This window comes from Xyrauchen texanus, chromosome 49 (genome assembly GCF_025860055.1).
Source record: "Xyrauchen texanus isolate HMW12.3.18 chromosome 49, RBS_HiC_50CHRs, whole genome shotgun sequence".
Taxonomy (NCBI): Eukaryota; Metazoa; Chordata; class Actinopteri; order Cypriniformes; family Catostomidae; genus Xyrauchen; species Xyrauchen texanus.
Window position 1 is genome coordinate 14,248,387 of NC_068324.1, and position 19,259 is coordinate 14,267,645.

At 42.0% G+C, this 19,259-nt stretch overlaps 1 protein-coding gene across 3 annotated transcripts in view; it reads left to right on the forward strand.

The window, feature by feature from the left end:
* Positions 1 to 7,730: 7,730 nt before the first annotated feature.
* The window catches only part of LOC127640617 (receptor-type tyrosine-protein phosphatase zeta-like), an 88,034-nt gene continuing 76,505 nt past the window's right edge, over positions 7,731 to 19,259 (forward strand). For all 3 annotated transcript variants that reach the window (XM_052123274.1, XM_052123275.1, XM_052123276.1), the window contains exon 1: positions 7,731 to 7,957. In XM_052123274.1, coding sequence (XP_051979234.1) covers positions 7,894 to 7,957 — 64 coding nt within the window. In that variant the 5' untranslated portion in view covers positions 7,731 to 7,893. The remainder of the gene's footprint in view (positions 7,958 to 19,259) is intronic.

Sequence of the window (19,259 nt, forward strand, 5' to 3'; positions counted from 1 at the left end):
AGTCAAAGTGTCTGTATCCTGCTTCTCCTTTCTTTCTCCCCATATTGGTGAGTTCCGAATTTGTGTGTATGTGTGTATGTGTCATCTGTCCCCCATCGAGAGGTTGAGATGTGAGTCTGGCTTTGGCTCTGCCACTGAAGCTCAGATGAAAGGCACTCTCAGTCCCCTCTCTCCTCTTTTCTCTCTCAGGGCTCCAGGAACCTGATGTCATTTGGAAGCACTTTGATTTAAAGTCTCTGTTTGAGTCTGTGAAGGAGTGTTTTGTTCTGGTGCTATATGTAGAGAGCTCCACGCTGTAGTGGACACAACTCTGGACCTGGTGAAAATGAGTTTGGGAAATAAGGCTCACACAAGCATTTTTGCATTCTGGTCCCCACAATTGCAGTTAATCTTAATATAGTTTGAATGGTAACCATGGCCTTTAAACTGTTGACTTTGACAATGGATCTCTGGGATTTGATGCAACATCAAAAAGTCTGAATGCTTGGGTGCTGGATTAGTACCCAAGAAAGTTCCAAATTATTTTGGGGAAAGCAATGACGGTTTAGGGAAAACGGTGATCTGTGGAGCAGGAAAGCTTAACAACTGTGTACAAAACATATTAGGCATTGTGGCCTTTGAAGAGCCCGGTACAACCCCCTAGACAGGGCTTACTAATCAGCAACTTTCCCAGCATTCACACTTTGGCTCACTGAAAAAACACTGTTGCTCTTCATATCGTTACTCCATTAACATGCATACTGACTCTAGTTGTTGACTGTCACGATTCCCTTGTTGTCTGCCCTGGGTTTCACTTGTCATTGTTAAATGTACTACACTTCCCAGAATCCACCTGCCATCACCACTGCCATTTTGTTCATTGTTCTCACCTGTGTCTAATTCAGTCATCACTCCCTGGTTATTTAAGCCCTGCTTTTTGTTCACTCCTTGTCATTTGTTGAATGTAGTTCAAGCCTGGTCTGTGTTCCTTGCCCTAGTTCTCTGTTTATGTTTATTTCCCCATTGAGGGTTTTTCCTTTGTTTATTTGTTTGTTCATTTAATAAAGAAGTCCTGCATTTAGATCCTCTCTCCTCGCTGCCTCATTCGTAACAGAACGAACGACCAACCATGGATCTAGCGGTTTCACAAGCCAACTGCAGTCTGCTCAGCTTGATGCAGGGAAGCCGTCCGGTGGAGCACCACATCCGTGATTTCCTCAAGCTGGCGAGGGTCACGGACTTCCCAGACTCCCTCCTGGTGGGTTTTTTCCGGGCCAACCTGAACGGTGCACTCAAGGAGCGGTTGCCACCGGCGACGCGCGGCTGGACGCTCCACGAATTCATGGAGGAGACCCTGTTAGCCTGCGGTTCGTCGTTCACTGTGGACGTCGTCGAGGAGGACCCCGTAGCTCCCCCCACAGTGGTAACTCTCCATTCGCCCGTGGTTCGTCCCTTCATGCCTGCCTTAGTCAACGAACCAGCGCTGCTAACTTCATCTGCCCGGAGGAGGAGGAGAAGAAAGGCCTCTGCTCTCCAGCCTCCGCCAACCACGGCCAACCAGCCAATGCCTGTGGCCTCCGATGTCAGTGAGCCAGCGCCTGTGGCCTCCGATGTCCCTGAGCCAGCGCCTGTGGCCTCGACCGTCCCTGAGCCAGCGCCTGTGGCCTCGACCGTCCCTGAGCCAGCGCCTGTGGCCTCGACCGTCCCTGAGCCAGCGCCTGTGGCCTCGACCGTCCCTGAGCCAGCGCCTGTGGCCTCGACCGTCCCTGAGCCAGCGCCTGTGGCCTCGACCGTCCCTGAGCCAGCGCCTGTGGCCTCGACCGTCCCTGAGCCAGCGCCTGTGGCCTCGACCGTCCCTGAGCCAGCGCCTGTGGCCTCGACCGTCCCTGAGCCAGCGCCTGTGGCCTCGACCGTCCCTGAGCCAGCGCCTGTGGCCTCGACCGTCCAAGAGCCAGTACCCCCGAGCGTTCCAGAGCTCCGCCTCCCGAGCGTTCCAGAGCTCCGCCTCCCGAGCTTTCCAGAGCTCCGCCCCCTGAGCCTCCCTTGGCTCCGCCTCTCAAGCCTCTCGAGCCTTCCAGGGCTTCGCTTCTGGAGCGTCCTACGGCGCCACCTCCCTCGGCTCCACCTCCAGAACCTTCCAGACCTCCGCCTCTAGAGCATCCTACGGTGCCACCTCCATTGGCTCCGCCTCTAGAGCATCCTACGGTGCCACCTCCATCGGCTCCGCCTCCAGAGCCTTCCAGACCTCCGCCTCTAGAGCCTCCTACGGCGCCACCTCCATCGGCTCCGCCTCTAGAGCCTCCTACGGCGCCACCTCCATCGGCTCCGCCTCTAGAGCCTCCTACGGCGCCACCTCCATCGGCTCCGCCTCTAGAGCCTCCTACGGCGCCACCTCCATCGGCTCCGCCTCTAGAGCCTCCTACGGTGCCACCTCCGTCGGCTCCGCTTCCAGAGCCTTCCAGGTCTCCGCCTCTAGAGCCTACTACGGCACCTACTTCCACGCCTCCGCCTGCAACGGCTCCACCTCCCACGGTTCGGCCTCCTGAACCTGTCCTTGCCCTGTGGCCAGCTCCCAGGCCTCCTGACCCCGTTCCCGTCCTGTGGCCGCCTCCCAGGCCTCCTGACCCGGTCCCTGTCCTGTGGCCTCTTCCCAGGCCCCCTGACCTAGTCCCTGTCTAGTGGCCTCCTCCTAGGTTCCCCAAACCTGTCCTTGCCCTGTGCCTCCTTGGACTGCCTGTCTGCTCCCTGTGCCTCCTTGGACTGCCTGTTTTCCCCTTGTACTCCCTTGGTCTGTCTGTTTGCCCCTTGTGCTCCTCTAGTCTGTCTGTTTGCTCCCCCCCTCCACTCCTTGGACAATTATTATTTTTTTTTTTTTTCATTTTTTTTATTCTCTGAGGAGCGTCTGGAAGCCGCTCCTTTGAGGGGGGGCTATGTCACGATTCCCTTGTTGTCTGCCCTGGGTTTCACTTGTCATTGTTAAATGTACTACACTTCCCAGAATCCACCTGCCATCACCACTGCCATTTTGTTCATTGTTCTCACCTGTGTCTAATTCAGTCATCACTCCCTGGTTATTTAAGCCCTGCTTTTTGTTCACTCCTTGTCGTTCGTTGAATGTAGTTCAAGCCTGGTCTGTGTTCCTTGCCCTAGTTCTCTGTTTATGTTTATTTCCCCATTGAGGGTTTTTCCTTTGTTTATTTGTTTGTTCATTTAATAAAGAAGTCCTGCATTTAGATCCTCTCTCCTCGCTGCCTCATTCGTAACATTGACAACTTAGGGTGCTGTGAGAGTCCACAAAGGCAGGTCAAGATGCCATTTGTTGTATTTTCAGTTCAATGTAGTGACCATTTATTTTGTTAACTGTATTACCGAATCTGTGGGCATACATTTGGATTTGGCGTCAGTTAGACAGGTCGAATCACAGCAGTGCTGATGTAGGGCCATATCACACTCTTGCTCGTGTGATATTGCTTAAATATTTAAGCAATGTCACACGAGCAAGAGTGAGATATGCATCAGCACTGTTGTGATTCGGCCGCAGGCCGAGTACCGTAGGTAATCACAGCGGTGCTGATTTAGTGCCATATAACACAATTGCAAGTGTGATATTGCTTATATACAAGTTCAATGAACAAGTACATTTTAAAAACTGAGTATGGTCATAAAAACGCATTTGTGCATAGAACTACTTTATTACGTAACAGATCAGAATCTGCCATTGCTGGTTCAAAACAAATGATGCGTCCAATCCTCCGTTAGTAATGAAATAATTTAACTTCAGAAATAGTATCATGGCTTGTGCTGTTTCTAACAAGTTATTGGATAAACATTTACATTTATTCATTTGGCAGACACTTTTATCCAAAGCGACTTACAAAAGAGGAAAACATAAGCGAATCATCTTAAGGAGACATTTGTATGAAAAGTGCCATACTACAAAGTTTCAGTAGCATCAGAATAGCATTCAAAACTGATTTAAGTGCAACAAAAATTGTAACTTTTGTTTTTAGTGACTGGTTAAGTGCTCTTGGAAAAGATGTGTTTTTAGCCGAGAGTGAGTCAGCTTCATGGATGGAGTTGGGAAGGTAATTCCACCAACAAGGAGAGAGAGAGAGAGAGAGAGACACACACACACACCGAGGGTGTGCGATCACCTGTTACCACTCCCAAGCAGAGATGCTGTCAGCTTTCTGAAGATCAGCTTTCTCAGTGGAAAAATAGCATCCAAGCGGGGTATTTCTCCCTCTTTTGCAGTAGCCGGTGTGCAAGAGTCGGTGTAATTATTCAGTCTATTGTGTCTCTCAGCTGTGATGAGCCGCAATGCTGAAGTTGTTCTTTAAAGCCATTTAAAACTGTTAGCTTTAGTAGTAGTAATAAGTGATCACGTTTGTATTTAAACACTAGCTGACACGGATTCAATTCACGTCACATAACTGACTCATATTACACACTAAAATTATATTTTGTCACCACCTGCTGGCTAACATATGTAATGTAAAAAAAAAAAAGACAAACAGAATCTCTTAACAGATCTGCACTGCTGTTACACTTTAGTTTAGAATGGCACGAACACAAGCGGAGTGATACACACACAGTGAAGCATCCGAGTGCTGATGGTGTCAGACCCTAAACATAAAGGTCCGGGTATACGCGTTGTGGATCGGATCATGCCCGGCATTGTACTCCTCAGATATATAATGCCTTACACTAAACTGAACAGAATAGAACACATTTTGTTTGTTAGTGACAAAAATGCCTGTAAAATGCTTAAAACTTTAAGCATTAGAAGCTATTTCTTTTAACTATTTCAAACATATTCTTGATGCACCTTCTTAAAATACACATAGTTTTCCAAAATAATTCTAATCAATGATTTATTCACCATGTGTTAATGAAAAACTGTCATTAGAGTTATTTTGATTTCTGATGCTCCCAATGCATCTATTGAAACTGCAGAACTGCACGCAGTTCAGCAGGGGTGCATTCAATGCTTTGAACCGTCTATTGCTTTCAAGGATGTTTGCAATGTTGTTACTATGGAGTATTGAGCCCTCTGGAATGTGGAATCCTGTTTTCTTTGGAAGATTGCATGTTAAGACTGAAATGAATATTTGCCCTGCAGCAATTTACTGGACACCTTGCACTGCAGCAAATGTTTTCATGCTGAATTAATGTAAAAAAAAGTAAACAGCACTCATTAATTGAAATCTGTAATCCAAATGGTAAATTCTGTACTGCATGGCTTGAACTACAGTATCGAATGACATGACTGGTCCTGTATGGGTTGTGTATTAAGCGAAACTGAAATGAAACTTTTAGAAACATATATGTTTCCTTATAAGGTCATTTAAGGACATATGCTTATTTGTTTATCTAATTTACATTTAATTTAGGTAAAATTGTAGTTTCATAAAATATATGAGACAAGGAAACACACACACACACACACACACACACACACACACACACACACGTTAGTGCAGCTATCATTATGAGGACTCTCCATATACATAATGATTTTTATACTGTACGAACTATAGATTATATCCCCTAACCCTATCCCTAAACCTAACCCCCACAAAAAATTTACATTAAATTATTATTATTTTTTTTAAATATATATAGTTTAGTATGTTTTTAAGTGATTTGAATTATGGGGACACTAGAAATGTCCTCATAAACCACATTTATAACATAATACCCTTGTAATTACCAGTTTTTAACCTAAAAAGATGTCCTCTTATACCACCCAAACCCGCACACACACACAACAATGCCTGCTCCGTGGATGTAAACACAGTTTTAGCGGGCCCCCTTGAAACATGCAGTGTTGCAAGTGAAGAACAGATTCTGCATAAATTAAATATAATCCTTAGTAAATTATGTTAATGTATTCACATAGCCTTTCAATGCGTAACATGGTTAGTATATTACTGAAGTTTTGGGACACTCTTTTTTGCACTGAGTGAGTTGCTGGCTGGCAAAACCCTAACCATATGTGCCCTTTTAAACCTACTTGAAACATAATATTTACATCATATTGAAAAAGCATTACATTTTACATATTGGCCATCATTATTTATATGAAATCATTGAGGATACTTTTGAAACTTATCTATCTGGTAATTTCTCAGCAACCTTTTTTTGTGTGTGTGATGCCAGTCTTGGTTTGTTTGCTTAGTGTCTGCTTAAACAGTCTGAGCTCATTGTGTCTAATGAGTTGTACTTCTTATTAAATTGAGCCAAGGTTCCTCAGCAGCCTTCAAATGTAACCTAATTCTATGGGAGTGTTTGGCCTACTGTTACAAGCCATGGCGACTTGGTTGAACACATGCCTTTAGTGGAAAGAACATATTTAGCACCTCTTGACTATTTAGCATATTTAGTCCATTCAAAAACAATCAAAATATCAGCAGTCTCCAAATCCTGCTTGTCCAATAAAGTTAGTGGACCAGAATTAACTTTTGTATTAATAGTTAATATACTGTACAATTGAAAACATTATTTAGATTTGTGGTTGCTCTCATACAAACTAGCAAGAGACTGTTTGTTCAGCCTTGTTTCTGCCAAAGAAAATCGCCATGACTCACTCTTTACCTTTCAATTTAATGTACTAATTTAACCCTGTTCATTCAAGTGAACCAAAGAACAGGCTGTTCCCTCAAAAGTATGCATAATATGCCTCATTCAAACAGTTCAAACCTATATAAGAATCTCTTTCTCAACTCAAAAATGTACCACACCTAACCTGTCGAAATCAGATCATTACACTTTCCAAATGATCTTTATAGAAGCAATTCTTAAGTTGTTTTGCAAGAGTATTATTTTGAGGATTATTTTCAAACCAGAACATGAATGTATGCATCCCAGGGGATGCACATATGCATAAAAGCATGCAAACATGCATATAACATGGTCACTGATGATGCATGAGCTACTATTTTACTTCACCACTTCTCATTCCCTGAGGCCAAGAGGTCACTACCCTCAACACATTTCCATATGGTACTAATAATGCCAAACACTTTCTAAACACACTTCATGCCAATGCATGTAATAAACATACAATTTCTAGTTCTTTATTTGATCCTTATTTAAAATAAGTGAAATGAAAATGGACCAATTAAAAGAATTAATCATTTTTGCCTATTGAGATGATTTCACAGGCTCAGTTATGATCAACAATTTATATTGTTGATTATATTGTTGCCTGCAGATATAATGGATTATTCAGTTTTCAGTGACAAATTGTGACAAACAAAATGGCTATAAATTATATTGCTCACACATTCATAGTTAATCCTTTAAATGGGCATTTAAACATGTGATCATCAACCAATTAAATGTCATGTCATGTATTATACTCTTAAAAAGTGCCACCATGAAACTGTGGTTACAAAAAGATAATGAATGACAAAGTGTTTTATAATGCATTAAGAATATCCTACATTTATAATGCATTATAGACTAAACAGACTTTTTCCACATCCAAATGACCTGAAGTTTACCATTTCATGATTATAATGCATTATAGTTTTTAAATGTGTAACCATAGTTAATAGTTAAGTGTTAATCTATAACTGTGGTAAGAATTGTTTATGAAAAGAATAAGTATTTTAATGCATTGTACACATAGTCTTTATAGAAAATGATACCAAATCTTTTTGTATGGCGGTCTGTGGGCGGCGCGCGCACTCCTAGCCGAACGCACCTCGCGCGAAGTGATGCGCTTCATCCGCACGCGTTCACTTCAGTGTAGAGGAGAGTGGATCTAACCGCTGAAGTGGGCATTTTGTCCCGTTACCCATCCAATGTGATACCCACTGGTTCTTCTGGAGAGGAGTTCCTCTTTCGTCGCGCTCGTGCTCGCCTCATTTGCTCTCTCCAGCAATATTTCTCCACATTCAAAGAATAATGGAAGCGCTCGCGACTAGATGCGCACTCTTCCTCACGCAGATCGTACTTCTCTGTAACACAGGTATGAAAAGCATTTTATCTGTTTATCAAATCCCTAAATTTTAAGCGTATGTACAACTGGAATCAAAATACAACGCTTTTTAGATGCGCTTTTTAGAAGTACTGTGTGTTTATGGATTCCCCGTCAAGTTTTTCAAAAATGAACTTGAACTTCAAACTTTCCACTTTATTTCCAACAACGGGATCATATTTACGAGCAAAGCCATGTTATAGTAATTTGAGTTATGTTTTAAGTGTATTATGTTTTTTTATGGTCAGTAGTGTTTTGAGCAAAGAGTCACACAGTGCGGATCAAAATATACTGTATTGTAGTCTGCATAAACTGTCTGACCTTATGCCTTGTGTTCATTCACAGCCTGTAAGAATATCAGAATTTGACCCAGTGGTGCATTTATCTGATCTCTTGGCTTCTTTTATTCTTTGAAGGTTATTATCATGTTGGGCTCCCTTATTTGCTCAGTTGTTTACTCTGGAGAAAGATTTGTATTTGAGAAACTGAGAATAATGGGATGCTAGATCCCTGTATGACGGTCAGATGTCAATTCTTTGGCTGTAGTGTTTCATATACTTCTAATGTCACTGTAAAAAGTGAATATGTGCTGTTGTTACCTTATGGAGCTATTTCTATATCTCATTAAAAATAGCTTTTGTTGGTGTAACCCAATGTAGACAGGTTGATTCAATGATTTCAGTCATATTAAACAATATTTTACCAGTTTACCAGTTTTACCAGTGATTTTCAGTGTGTACGATTTTAGATTTAGTTTGTAAAACGAAAGGTGAACTTGGATCAAAGATAACATATGCAACTTCAGAGAACCCCCTTGTTCACAAACGCAGGCCCATTAGTTTGCCTTCTTTGTGTTCCGAAGTGCCAAGAAGGCAACTGATATGCCTGGATTAATCTTTTGGATGCTGTCTGAGACAAAGTCCCTGAAAGCTGGCAAAAGCCATTTTACTTTGGAGATGGAAAAAGTGCTTTTGTAAGTCTGAACTGTGATAGCAAGTCAGTACCTGTAAAAAAAAGACCGGCTCAGCTGCTTCCCTCTCCCTGGTCTCTCTTTTCTTTTTAGTTTGGTTCTCTAAATGATGTTGTGATGAAATGTGTGCCACAAAGGGAGGGCTGAATGTTTGGGATGCAAGCTATTAGTGAATGAAATCACTCTCTCACCATCTGTCTTCCCAAGTTCTGTACTATAGCTAACAGGTTTTTTCTTCTACACTCTTTTTGGCACTGCTCTGTTATTCCACTGAGAAAGTCCCCGTGTTGTTTGTCTGGTCTTGGGTTTGTGACAGATGGTGGTTGGGGACTGTAAAGCTGTCAGTCCGTGGAAGTGGGGCCGGGTTCATGCGGCCCCACCCCTGCCATATGCATTGTGTGTCCACCTGTGTGGGACGTGTGGAGGTGTGTGTCTCTACATGCTCTAATTAATTGTGTATCCATGTGGAACAACTGTTTTGGCATTTCTCTGCCACTAGAGTCACCAAACCGATAAAATAAAAAATATATATTTATTTTCTCCCCAATTTGGAATGCCCAATTCCCAATGCGCTCTAGGTCCTCGTGGTGTAGTGACCTCAATCCTGGATGAATCTCATTTGCATCCATGCCTGAGACCATCAATCTGTGCATCTTATCACGTGGCTTGTTGAGACAGTGCATGCAGAAGCTTCACGCTATTCTCAGCAGAATCCACGCTCAACTCAGCATGCTTCCCATCGAGAGTGAGAACCACATTATTGCGACCATGAGGATGTTACCCCATGTGACTGTACCATCCCTAGCAACCGGGCCAATTTGGTTGCTTAGGAGACCTGGCTGGAGTCACTCATCACACCCTGGATTTGAACTTACTACCAACATCCAGGGTTGGTAGTAAGCTTCTTTACTCGCTGAGCTACCCAGAGCCAAACGGATTTGAAAAAACAGTCACTGCTCTCTAACAGATTCCGAAAAACTTTCTTCTTGTTCTTCTAAACATCATTATTTTGGCAATTTAGCATTAGTGGTGCAGATATTTCACACTTCACCTTTAAAGACTGAATTTTTTGTATGTTTTATGTATTTTAGCTCTGATCTATTGTATGCTTGTCATACATAACGTTGACAAAATTCAGCTTTAGCAGATAAACACATAATTTACAGACATTTTGTGCCAGGAAAATGACCAAAGATATTGACGACGCATCCTGCACTCACTCATTTTGTCCAATCAAATGCTCATTAGAATAAGAATGTCTCTCCACCTTCATACCACCTGTTTATGAATAGCTAATAGCAAATCTTGTTAATGTGAACTGAAGACCATTGATATTTAAAAACTAGTTTGAGCCTTCAATGCTTCAATATGACATATCGGAAAAAATAACTGTGCTCGTCGAGCCATTTAATGGGACCCAAAATAAATTTTAGTGATGCACCTGAGTGTTTCTACAACTTTGCACACTTGATGTGACCTTCGTGTACAGGGCCTGAAATACATTTTTATATTTCTGATCAGGATGTCTTATTAAAGGCATATTTGACAGGTGATGGAGTGGTATTGGAGCAACGGAAATCCTGATGCCCTGACTTAAAAAAAAAAAAAAGAGAAAGAAATCCAGACAAATCACACCGTTTTGCTTCTATTCATTATTTACGATCTATATACAGTATCTCACAAAAGTAAGTACACCCCTCACATTTTTGTAAATATTTGATTATATCTTTTCATGTGATAACACTGAAGAAATTACACTTTGCTACAATGTAAAATAGTGAGTGTACAGCTTGTATAACAGTGTAAATTTGCTGTCCCCTCAAAATAACTCAACACACAGCCATTAATGTTTAAACCGCTGGCAACAAAAGTGAGTACAACCCTAAGTGAAAATGTCCAAATCACGTAACACGGTTCAGTGTAGGAGGCTTCATTGAATAGGGGCCCCTTGTGTCACTAGAATCGACACAACGTTGAGTGAGTGACAGAAGGGGAACGTCTAGGTTACTAGTGTAACCACCGTTCCCTGATGGAGGGAATGAGATGTTGTGTCGATTCATTCAAACTCAGTTCCTCTTTGCTTGACATCATGGGGAAATCTAAAGAAATCAGCCAAGACCTCAGAGAAAAAATTGTGGACCTCCACAAGTCTTTTTCATCCTTCTGAGCAATTGCCAAATGCCTGTAGGTACCATGTTCATCTGTACAAACAATAGTACGCAAGTATAAACACCATGGGACAATGCAGCAAATATACCACTCAGGAAGGATATGCATTCTGAACACAGTTTGCTGCGAAAAGTGCAAATCAATCCCAGAACAACAGCAAAGGACCTTGTGAAGATGCTAGAGGAAACAGGTAGTCAAGTATCTATATCCACAGTAAAACAAGTCCTATATAGACATAACCTGAAAGGCTGCTCAAGGAAGATGCCATTGCTCCTAAACTACCATAAAAAAGCCAGATGACAGTTTGCAAGTGCATATGGGGACAAAGATCTTACTTTTTTGAGAAATGTCCTGTGGTCTAATGAAACAAAAATTGACCATTGGCCATAATGAACATCGTTATGTTTGGAGGAAAAAGGGTGAGGCTTGCAAACCAAAGAACACCATCCCAAACTTGAAGCATGGGGGTGACAGCATCATGTTGTGGGGGTGCTTTGCTGCAGGAGGGACTGGTGCACTTCACAATAGATGGCATCATCAGGAAGGAAAATTAAATGGATATATTGAAGCAACATCTCAAGACAGCAGCCAGGAAGTTAAAGCTCAGTCACAAATGGGTCTTCCAAATGGACAATGACCCAAGCATACCCCCAAAGTTGTGGCAAAATTGCTTAAGGACAACAAAGTCAAGGTATTGGAATGGCCATTACAAAGTCCTGACCTCAATCTATTAGAAAATTTGTGGGCAGAACTGAAAAAGCATGTGTGAGCAAAGAGGTCTACAAACCTGACTGGAAGAATGGGCCAAAATTCCAGCAACTTATTGTGAGAAGCTTGTGGAAGACCCAAGTTAAACAATTTAAAGGCAATGCTTCCAAATACTAACAAAGTGTATGTACACTTCTGACCCACTGGGAATGTGATGAAAGAAATACAATTCTCTCTACTATTATTCTGACATCTTCCCTTTTCTCCCCAATTTGGAATGCCCAATTCCCAATGCGCTTTAAGTCCTCATGGTGGCATAGTGACTCGCTTCAGTCTGGGTGGTGGAGGACAAATCTCAGTTGCCATGCCATCACATGGCTTGTTGAGTGTGTTACTGTGGAGACCTAGCTCGTGTGGTGGAGGTTAACCCAACACAACTCTACCCACCCTAGCAACCGGGCCAATTGGTTGCTTAGGAAGCCTGACTGGAGTCACTCAGCACACCCTGGATTCAAACTCATGACTCCAGATGTGGTAGTCAGCGTCTTTACTTGCTGAGCTACCCAGGCCGACATTTCACATTGTTAAAATAAAGTTATCCTAACAGACCTAAGATAGGGATTGTTTTCTACGGTTAAATGTCAGAAATTGTGATTGTTTTTTTTCTCGTTTAAATGTATTTGGGTAAGGTGTATGTAAACTTCTGACTAACTATATATATACACTCACCTAAAGGATTATTAGGAACACCTGTTCAATTTCTCATTAATGCAATTATCTAATCAACCAATCACATGGCAGTTGCTTCAATGCATTTAGGGGTGTGGTCCTGGTCAAGACAATCTCCTGAACTCCAACCTGAATGTCAGAATGGGAAAGCAATCCCATGATTTAAGCAATTTTGAGCATGGCATGGTTGTTGGTGCCAGACGGGCCGGTCTGAGTATTTCACAATCTGCTCAGTTACTGGGATTTTCACGCACAACCATTTCTAGGGTTTACAAAGAATGGTGTGAAAAGGGAAAAACATCCAGTATGCGGTCAGAGGAGAATGGGCCGACTGATTCAAGCTGATAGAAGAGCAACTTTGCCTGAAATAACCACTCGTTACAACCAAGGTATGCAGCAAAGCATTTGTGAAGCCACAACACGCACAACATTGAGGCGGATGGGCTACAACAGCAGAAGACCCCACCGGGTACCACTAATCTCCACTACAAATAGGAAAAAGAGGCTACAATTTGCAAGAGCTCACCAAAATTGGACAGTTGAAGACTGGAAAAATGTTGCCTGGTCTGATGAGTCTCGATTTCTGTTGAGACATTCAGATGGTAGAGTCAGAATTTGGTGTAAAAAGAATGAGAACATGGATCCATCATGCCTTGTTACCACTGTGCAGGCTGGTGGTGGTGGTGTCATGGTGTGGGGGATGTTTTCTTGGCTTTAGGCCCCTTAGTGCCAATTGGGCATCGTTTAAATGCCACGGCATACCTGAGCATTGTTTCTGACCATGTCCATCCCTTTATGGCCACCATGTACCCATCCTCTGATGGCTACTTCCAGCAGGATAATGCACCATGTCACAAAGCTCGAATCATTTCAAATTGGTTTCTTGAACATGACAATGAGTTCACTGTACTAAAATGGCCCCCACAGTCACCAGATCTCAACCCAATAGAGCATCTTTGGGATGTGGTGGAACAGGAGCTTCGTGCCGTGGATGTGCATCCCACAAATCTCCATCAACTGCAAGATGCTATCCTATCAATATGGGCCAACATTTCTAAAGAATGCTTTCAGCACCTTGTTGAATCAATGCCACGTAGAATTAAGGCAGTTCTGAAGGCGAAAGGGGGTCAAACACAGTATTTGTATGGTGTTCCTAATAATCCTTTAGGTGAGTGTATATAAAAAGTAAAAAAAAAGCTTTGTTCCTCTACACTGTCACATTCAGTTATTATGTTTTAGGCAACCACAGTCCATGAAGTATGTGTTTCAGGTGTCATTTCGGCCATATGCTGACATAATATTGAATGCGTAGCTATATATGCGTGTGTGTGTGGGTATGTGAATATGTCTGTATAAGGTATACTTTAATACTTAAATTATCATGTTATTATGTTTTTTCTATGCTGTTTTATGTTGATGTTTTGGTGTTTATAGTGTCTATGGTGAAGCAGAAGACAAATTTCCACATCTTGGATAATAAAGTCACTGAACTGAACTGCAACGCCATTCGCATGTCGAATTAACAGACTTTTAGATCTGTAATATGTGCTTCCTCAATGTGAGCCCTCAAACTGAGCTCAGCAAGCACTCAAAGAACTGCTGAAAGCTGGAAGAGAGAGAGAGAGAGGTTTAAACATTTTCAGCAACATGTTAAAGTGAATAAAACAATGAAGTCCCTACTTTACGAATATGCAGCATACGGGAATGATTAAAAGTGTGCGCAATTCCCGCAAACCCGCAATCCCAAATTTCAGGCCCTGGTATAACTATAGAAAAAAGTTTAAATCTGTTTGTTTTAGCAAATAAAAATAAACTATAAAGACAAGAAATTTAGTTGATGAAACGTCCACCTATGATCTTGTTTCAAGCATGTTTTGATCTTGGTTCAAGAGTGAACCTTTTAAAATCTGTGTGATTGTTGTTCTGTTTTCAACTTTTCAACAGTTTCTGTCTCTCTGTTTCTGTCTCTCCTTCTTGCCCTATAGTGGGGGCACTTGGGGCACCTTGGCATCCAGACCCCCTGTCCAAATCTGCTTGTGAAAACAGGAGCAGATTTCCACTCCATGGCAGTGGGGGCATTTGATCAACAGATTAGTCGGTATTAGGCTCAAGCACATTCACTTAGGCATGTGGAGAGGACGCACTCTGAGTCTCCGATTTGTGTCTTTCTCTCCTTCCCGGGACAGTGGATGCCGTGGCTGAATGGAACGGGTTAACATGGGGTGATGAGGGGGCTCTGGTTGGAGAGCCAAATCTCTATGCTGTCCTGTCCATGGCCTTGAGCCAGCCCCTCTTAGTGAATTATGCTGTCAGCTGCTCGATTTGTTTTGTGCCTGGCTAGCAAGAGCCGGCTGATGCTTGTGGACATGCAACAACGTAGGGAGTCTGGCCAGGGATGGGGGTCTTATTGTATATGGCATGTGAGTGTGACATTCAGGAGGGCCCCTAATTCGTCCCAGTGGTGGTGCTCCCATGTCACAAAGGAAGGATGAGCGAGTTGAGGGACTTTTGTGTGTCTGTGTGGGAGAGAGACTTGAACTTAGAACGTCAAAGGCTCGTTGGCTTGCCATCTTGCAATCTTTTATTGCGAGTACCTTTGGAGAGCACCACTGGGTGCACATCTTGTTGGGTATGACGGAGAGGATTCATTGTGGGTTTAAGGGCGGAATTTTAACTTCCAGTCTGTGCAAGTGTACTCTAATTCTAACATTCAACCTAGATACTGTTGGGCATATTTTGTCCAAAACGACTTAATCTTTCTTGTCTCATTCCCAAGTCTCAATCTAACTAGATTTAGACCTCATTTTAGACCTGAGTATACTTCGGTTGACCGCATTTCTGATTGCTCTGCGCACATTACGTGTGAGGTAAATTTCATCGTATGCGGCCAGATTACGTACGCCCAGATTTTCTCAACCTGCAGATGCGATAGTTGTCTGTGCGCATCGCCAGTGCATGTGCAGGCCATTGACAAGCTGTCAGAAACCATTTCAACCAAACACCCAATCTAGCCAAGTAGATTCAAAAAGTTTCATGCAAGAAGTAAAAATCTTGTTAAAAATAATGAAGGTTTGATTACCACACGTTTTTAAACTATATGAACACAATAAAGTATGATATTTAAAGGGGTCCTGTCATGCATTTTTCCTTCAAAAGGCTATGCAGGCTTGCAGTTTTTACACAACCAGGATGATAACAATATCTGACCGGACAACTGTCAGACCTTACTCAACATCTTAATCTTTTCCTCGGTTAAAAGCAAACTACAGGAATAGTATCACTTTCAGTGTTGGCGTACCTAAGCTGCGACAATTACATATTTGATGGAGGTGAGGCAGTTCAAATGAACACCTCACGCTGACATCACAATGTGGCCAATTTCAAAATGAGTCGTTTTTGTGGAGTGGAGACAATAAATGCTCTTTTTTGACTAAAGAGGAAGTTCTGAGTTCTGAAACTTACAGTATGTTTCTACAGCTGTGGCCAAAAGTATTGACAGTGATATACATTTTGTGTTTCCTAAAGTTTGCTGCTTCAGTATTTGTAGATAATTTTTTCACATGTTTCTATGGTATACTATGATAAGTATTTCATGAGTTTTAAAGGCTTTTATTGGCAAAAACATTCAATATATGCAAAGAGTCAATATTTACAGTGTTGACCCTTGTTCATCATAACCTCTGCAATTCGCTCTGGCATGCTGGATATCAGCTTCTGGGCCAAATCCTGACTGATGGCGATCCATTCTTGCCTTATTAGTGCTCGGATTTTATCACAATTTGTGGGCTTCTGCTTGTCCACTCGCCTTTTGAGGACTGACCACAGGTTCTCTATGGGATTAAGATCCAGGGAGTTGCCTGGCCACGGATCCAAAATTTCAATGTAATAATCTCCAAGCCACTTCATTATCACTCTTGCCTTGTGCCGTGGTGCTCCATCATGCTGGAAAATGCACGGATCATCACCAAATTGCTCCTGGATCGTTGGGAGAAGTTGCTCTTGCAGGACGTTTTGATACCATTCTTTATTCAAGTCAGTGTTTTTGAGCAGAAATGTGAGAGAGATCCCACTCCCTTGGATGAAAAGCAAGCCCACATATGGATGGTCTCAGGATGCTTCACTGTTGGCATGACACAGGACTCATGGTAGCGTTCACCTTTTCTTCTCCGGACTATCGATTTTCCAGATGTCCCAAACAGTCGTAAGGGGGCTTCAGAGAAAAAAGCTTTGCACCAGTCTTCTGCTGTGCAATCCTTGTAATTCCTGCAGAATTTCAGTCTGTCCTTGATGTTTTTCTTGAAGAGAAGTGGCTTCATTGCTGCCCTTCTTGACACCAGGCCATTGTCCAAAAGTCTTTGCCACACTGTGCGTGCAGATACACTCACACCAACCTGCTGCCAATATTAAACAAGCTCTGCACTGGCGGTGACAAGATTCCGTAGCTTACTCCTCAGGAGACTGGACACTCTGGGATGTCCTGAAGCCTTCTTCACTGCAGTTGAACCTCTCTCCTTGAAGTTCTTGATGATCCGGTAAATGGTTCTTTTATGTGCAATATTCTTTGCAGCAATTTCCTTGCATGTGAGGCCATTTTGAGTCAAAGCGATGATGGATACGTGTCTATCTTTAGAGGTAGCCACTGCAAACAAGAACACAATGATTGGAAGCACTTCTTCCCTCCTTTTATAGCAGGATTTCACCTGACTAATACTCGTTCACACTTTCCCAGGTGCTGATGATATGATTAGTGAAATGATGTTAGCTGGTCATTTTGTGCCAGGGCCAAAACAAAGTGAGATTTGGATTTTGGTAATAAAGTTAATTTTTTTGGCCAATGAAGCTTTTTGCAATTATTTAAAATGCATTTGCTCACTCTGCACAATAATCTAGAAACAATGTGAATCAACACCACAACAGCTGAAGCAGAAAACTTTGCGAAACACAAAATGTTTGTCACTGCCAATACTTTTGGCCACGGCTGTCGATTACAGTGACATGTCAAAAGATCAAGGAACATTTTATTCCTCATTACATGACCCATTTAACCATTTTCATTTATATGCACCAATTCAGCAATACATAGTAATTAAAAATGCTATTTATATTAGAACGCTCATCTCTATCTCTTTCACTTTTGAATATCAGCATTTTCATCCTGGTGTGTGCAGATTGAAAGGCTCCAATGGGGCGGCTATGGCTCCTTGCCAGTTGGGTCAGCATTCCTGACTTGCCACTAAATTAATGACAGAAGACTAGGGTTTGCTGTCATACTACTGAAAGAGCTGCTCCTTTCTGCCATTGGAGAAAACAAAACAGGTCTGTTGAATGCAAGCCTGAGATGTTTTGAGATCTCTTTCTTTCTTTTCCTGGCTGTGTGTGGACTGGATCTGCGTCATTCAATGTTCCTTGGACCCCGTGAAGGCTGAATACAAAGCAAAATAAAGTTTGGACACTACAATTTAGTTTTTAGACTTCTACAGTAGTCACTTGGTGTCTTAGACGGTGGGGGTGTGATTATAAGTCTGGAATAGTCACCAACAGAGAGGATAGTCAAAGAAGCTTGTGTATTCTACTTTAATCATTTAAGTAATTTCCTTTTGTATATAATGTGCAAGTAGGAAAGCTTAATTCATAGAATGTATAGGACTCAAAAGGCTGGATCATATACTGTCCTGAGTACTATGGGTTACACTATACATTACATGATAGCCTCTGTCAAGACCGAAATGTTTAGCAATTGGAGTTAAGGGGTTGCTAGTCCCTTTTTTTTTTTTTTGGTTTAACTAAAGATATCCATTTGTGTTGCTCACTATTTCCTGTAATGAAAGGGTCTGTTCTTAATTGCAGACTAAGCTGATCACAAGACCACTAAAACATCTATTGCTGCTTAACCTATTGAACCTTCAATAGGTTTCACTTGTTTTATCATGACCCAGAAAAATGTAGATTTTTTTATTTAGTGCTATTGGCAATTGATTGAACATGTTGAATTTGATGGTTGGAAGCTTATAGTTTTTATGGAATATACAAACTGTTGACCACATAAACATTGAAGATCTCATTGTCTCCCAAGAAGACACAGATTCACATCAGGGTAAGAAAGAGACAGCTGGTGGATGATCCATGGGTGGTTTGTTGATCTGTCCCAGATGGTAAACAATGTCTCTGTTTAATTTAGTGTGGTGAAGACCAAGGCAAGAGCCTGTGTCACCCCACAAGGCCTTTATAAGATATTACAAGTGTATTTGACAGTCATTAGTTACTTTTGCTCTTGCGGTAAAAGAGCACTAAAGCTTTATACTCTGTACTACTCTTACTACTTGTGCATTATATCGTCTGTATACTGTGCAAAGTATGTTGATTTTCTGTTTGCATAAAATTTGACAAAATGTGCAGTATAGCGCATAATACACTGAGTATTGCATCCAATAATGCAAGGTGCTTTTCTAACCATCTATTTCCAGTGTGATGAATGAACCAGAAGTAATATCAACTGCAACTTTTAACATCTTTTCTTGACTCATTATTTGATAAGACTGCTAAAGGGTGATTCTCACGAAACCTTTTAAGAAATGTCCTGGTCTTTTTGTCTCCAAAATCAAAAGAAACAAAAAATAAATTATGATTTGCCTATAGAAATGAAGTCTATTGAAATATTCCATGTTCAATACAAGTAAAGTTAAATTGACAGAATTTGTGGCGTAATGCAAAAATCGA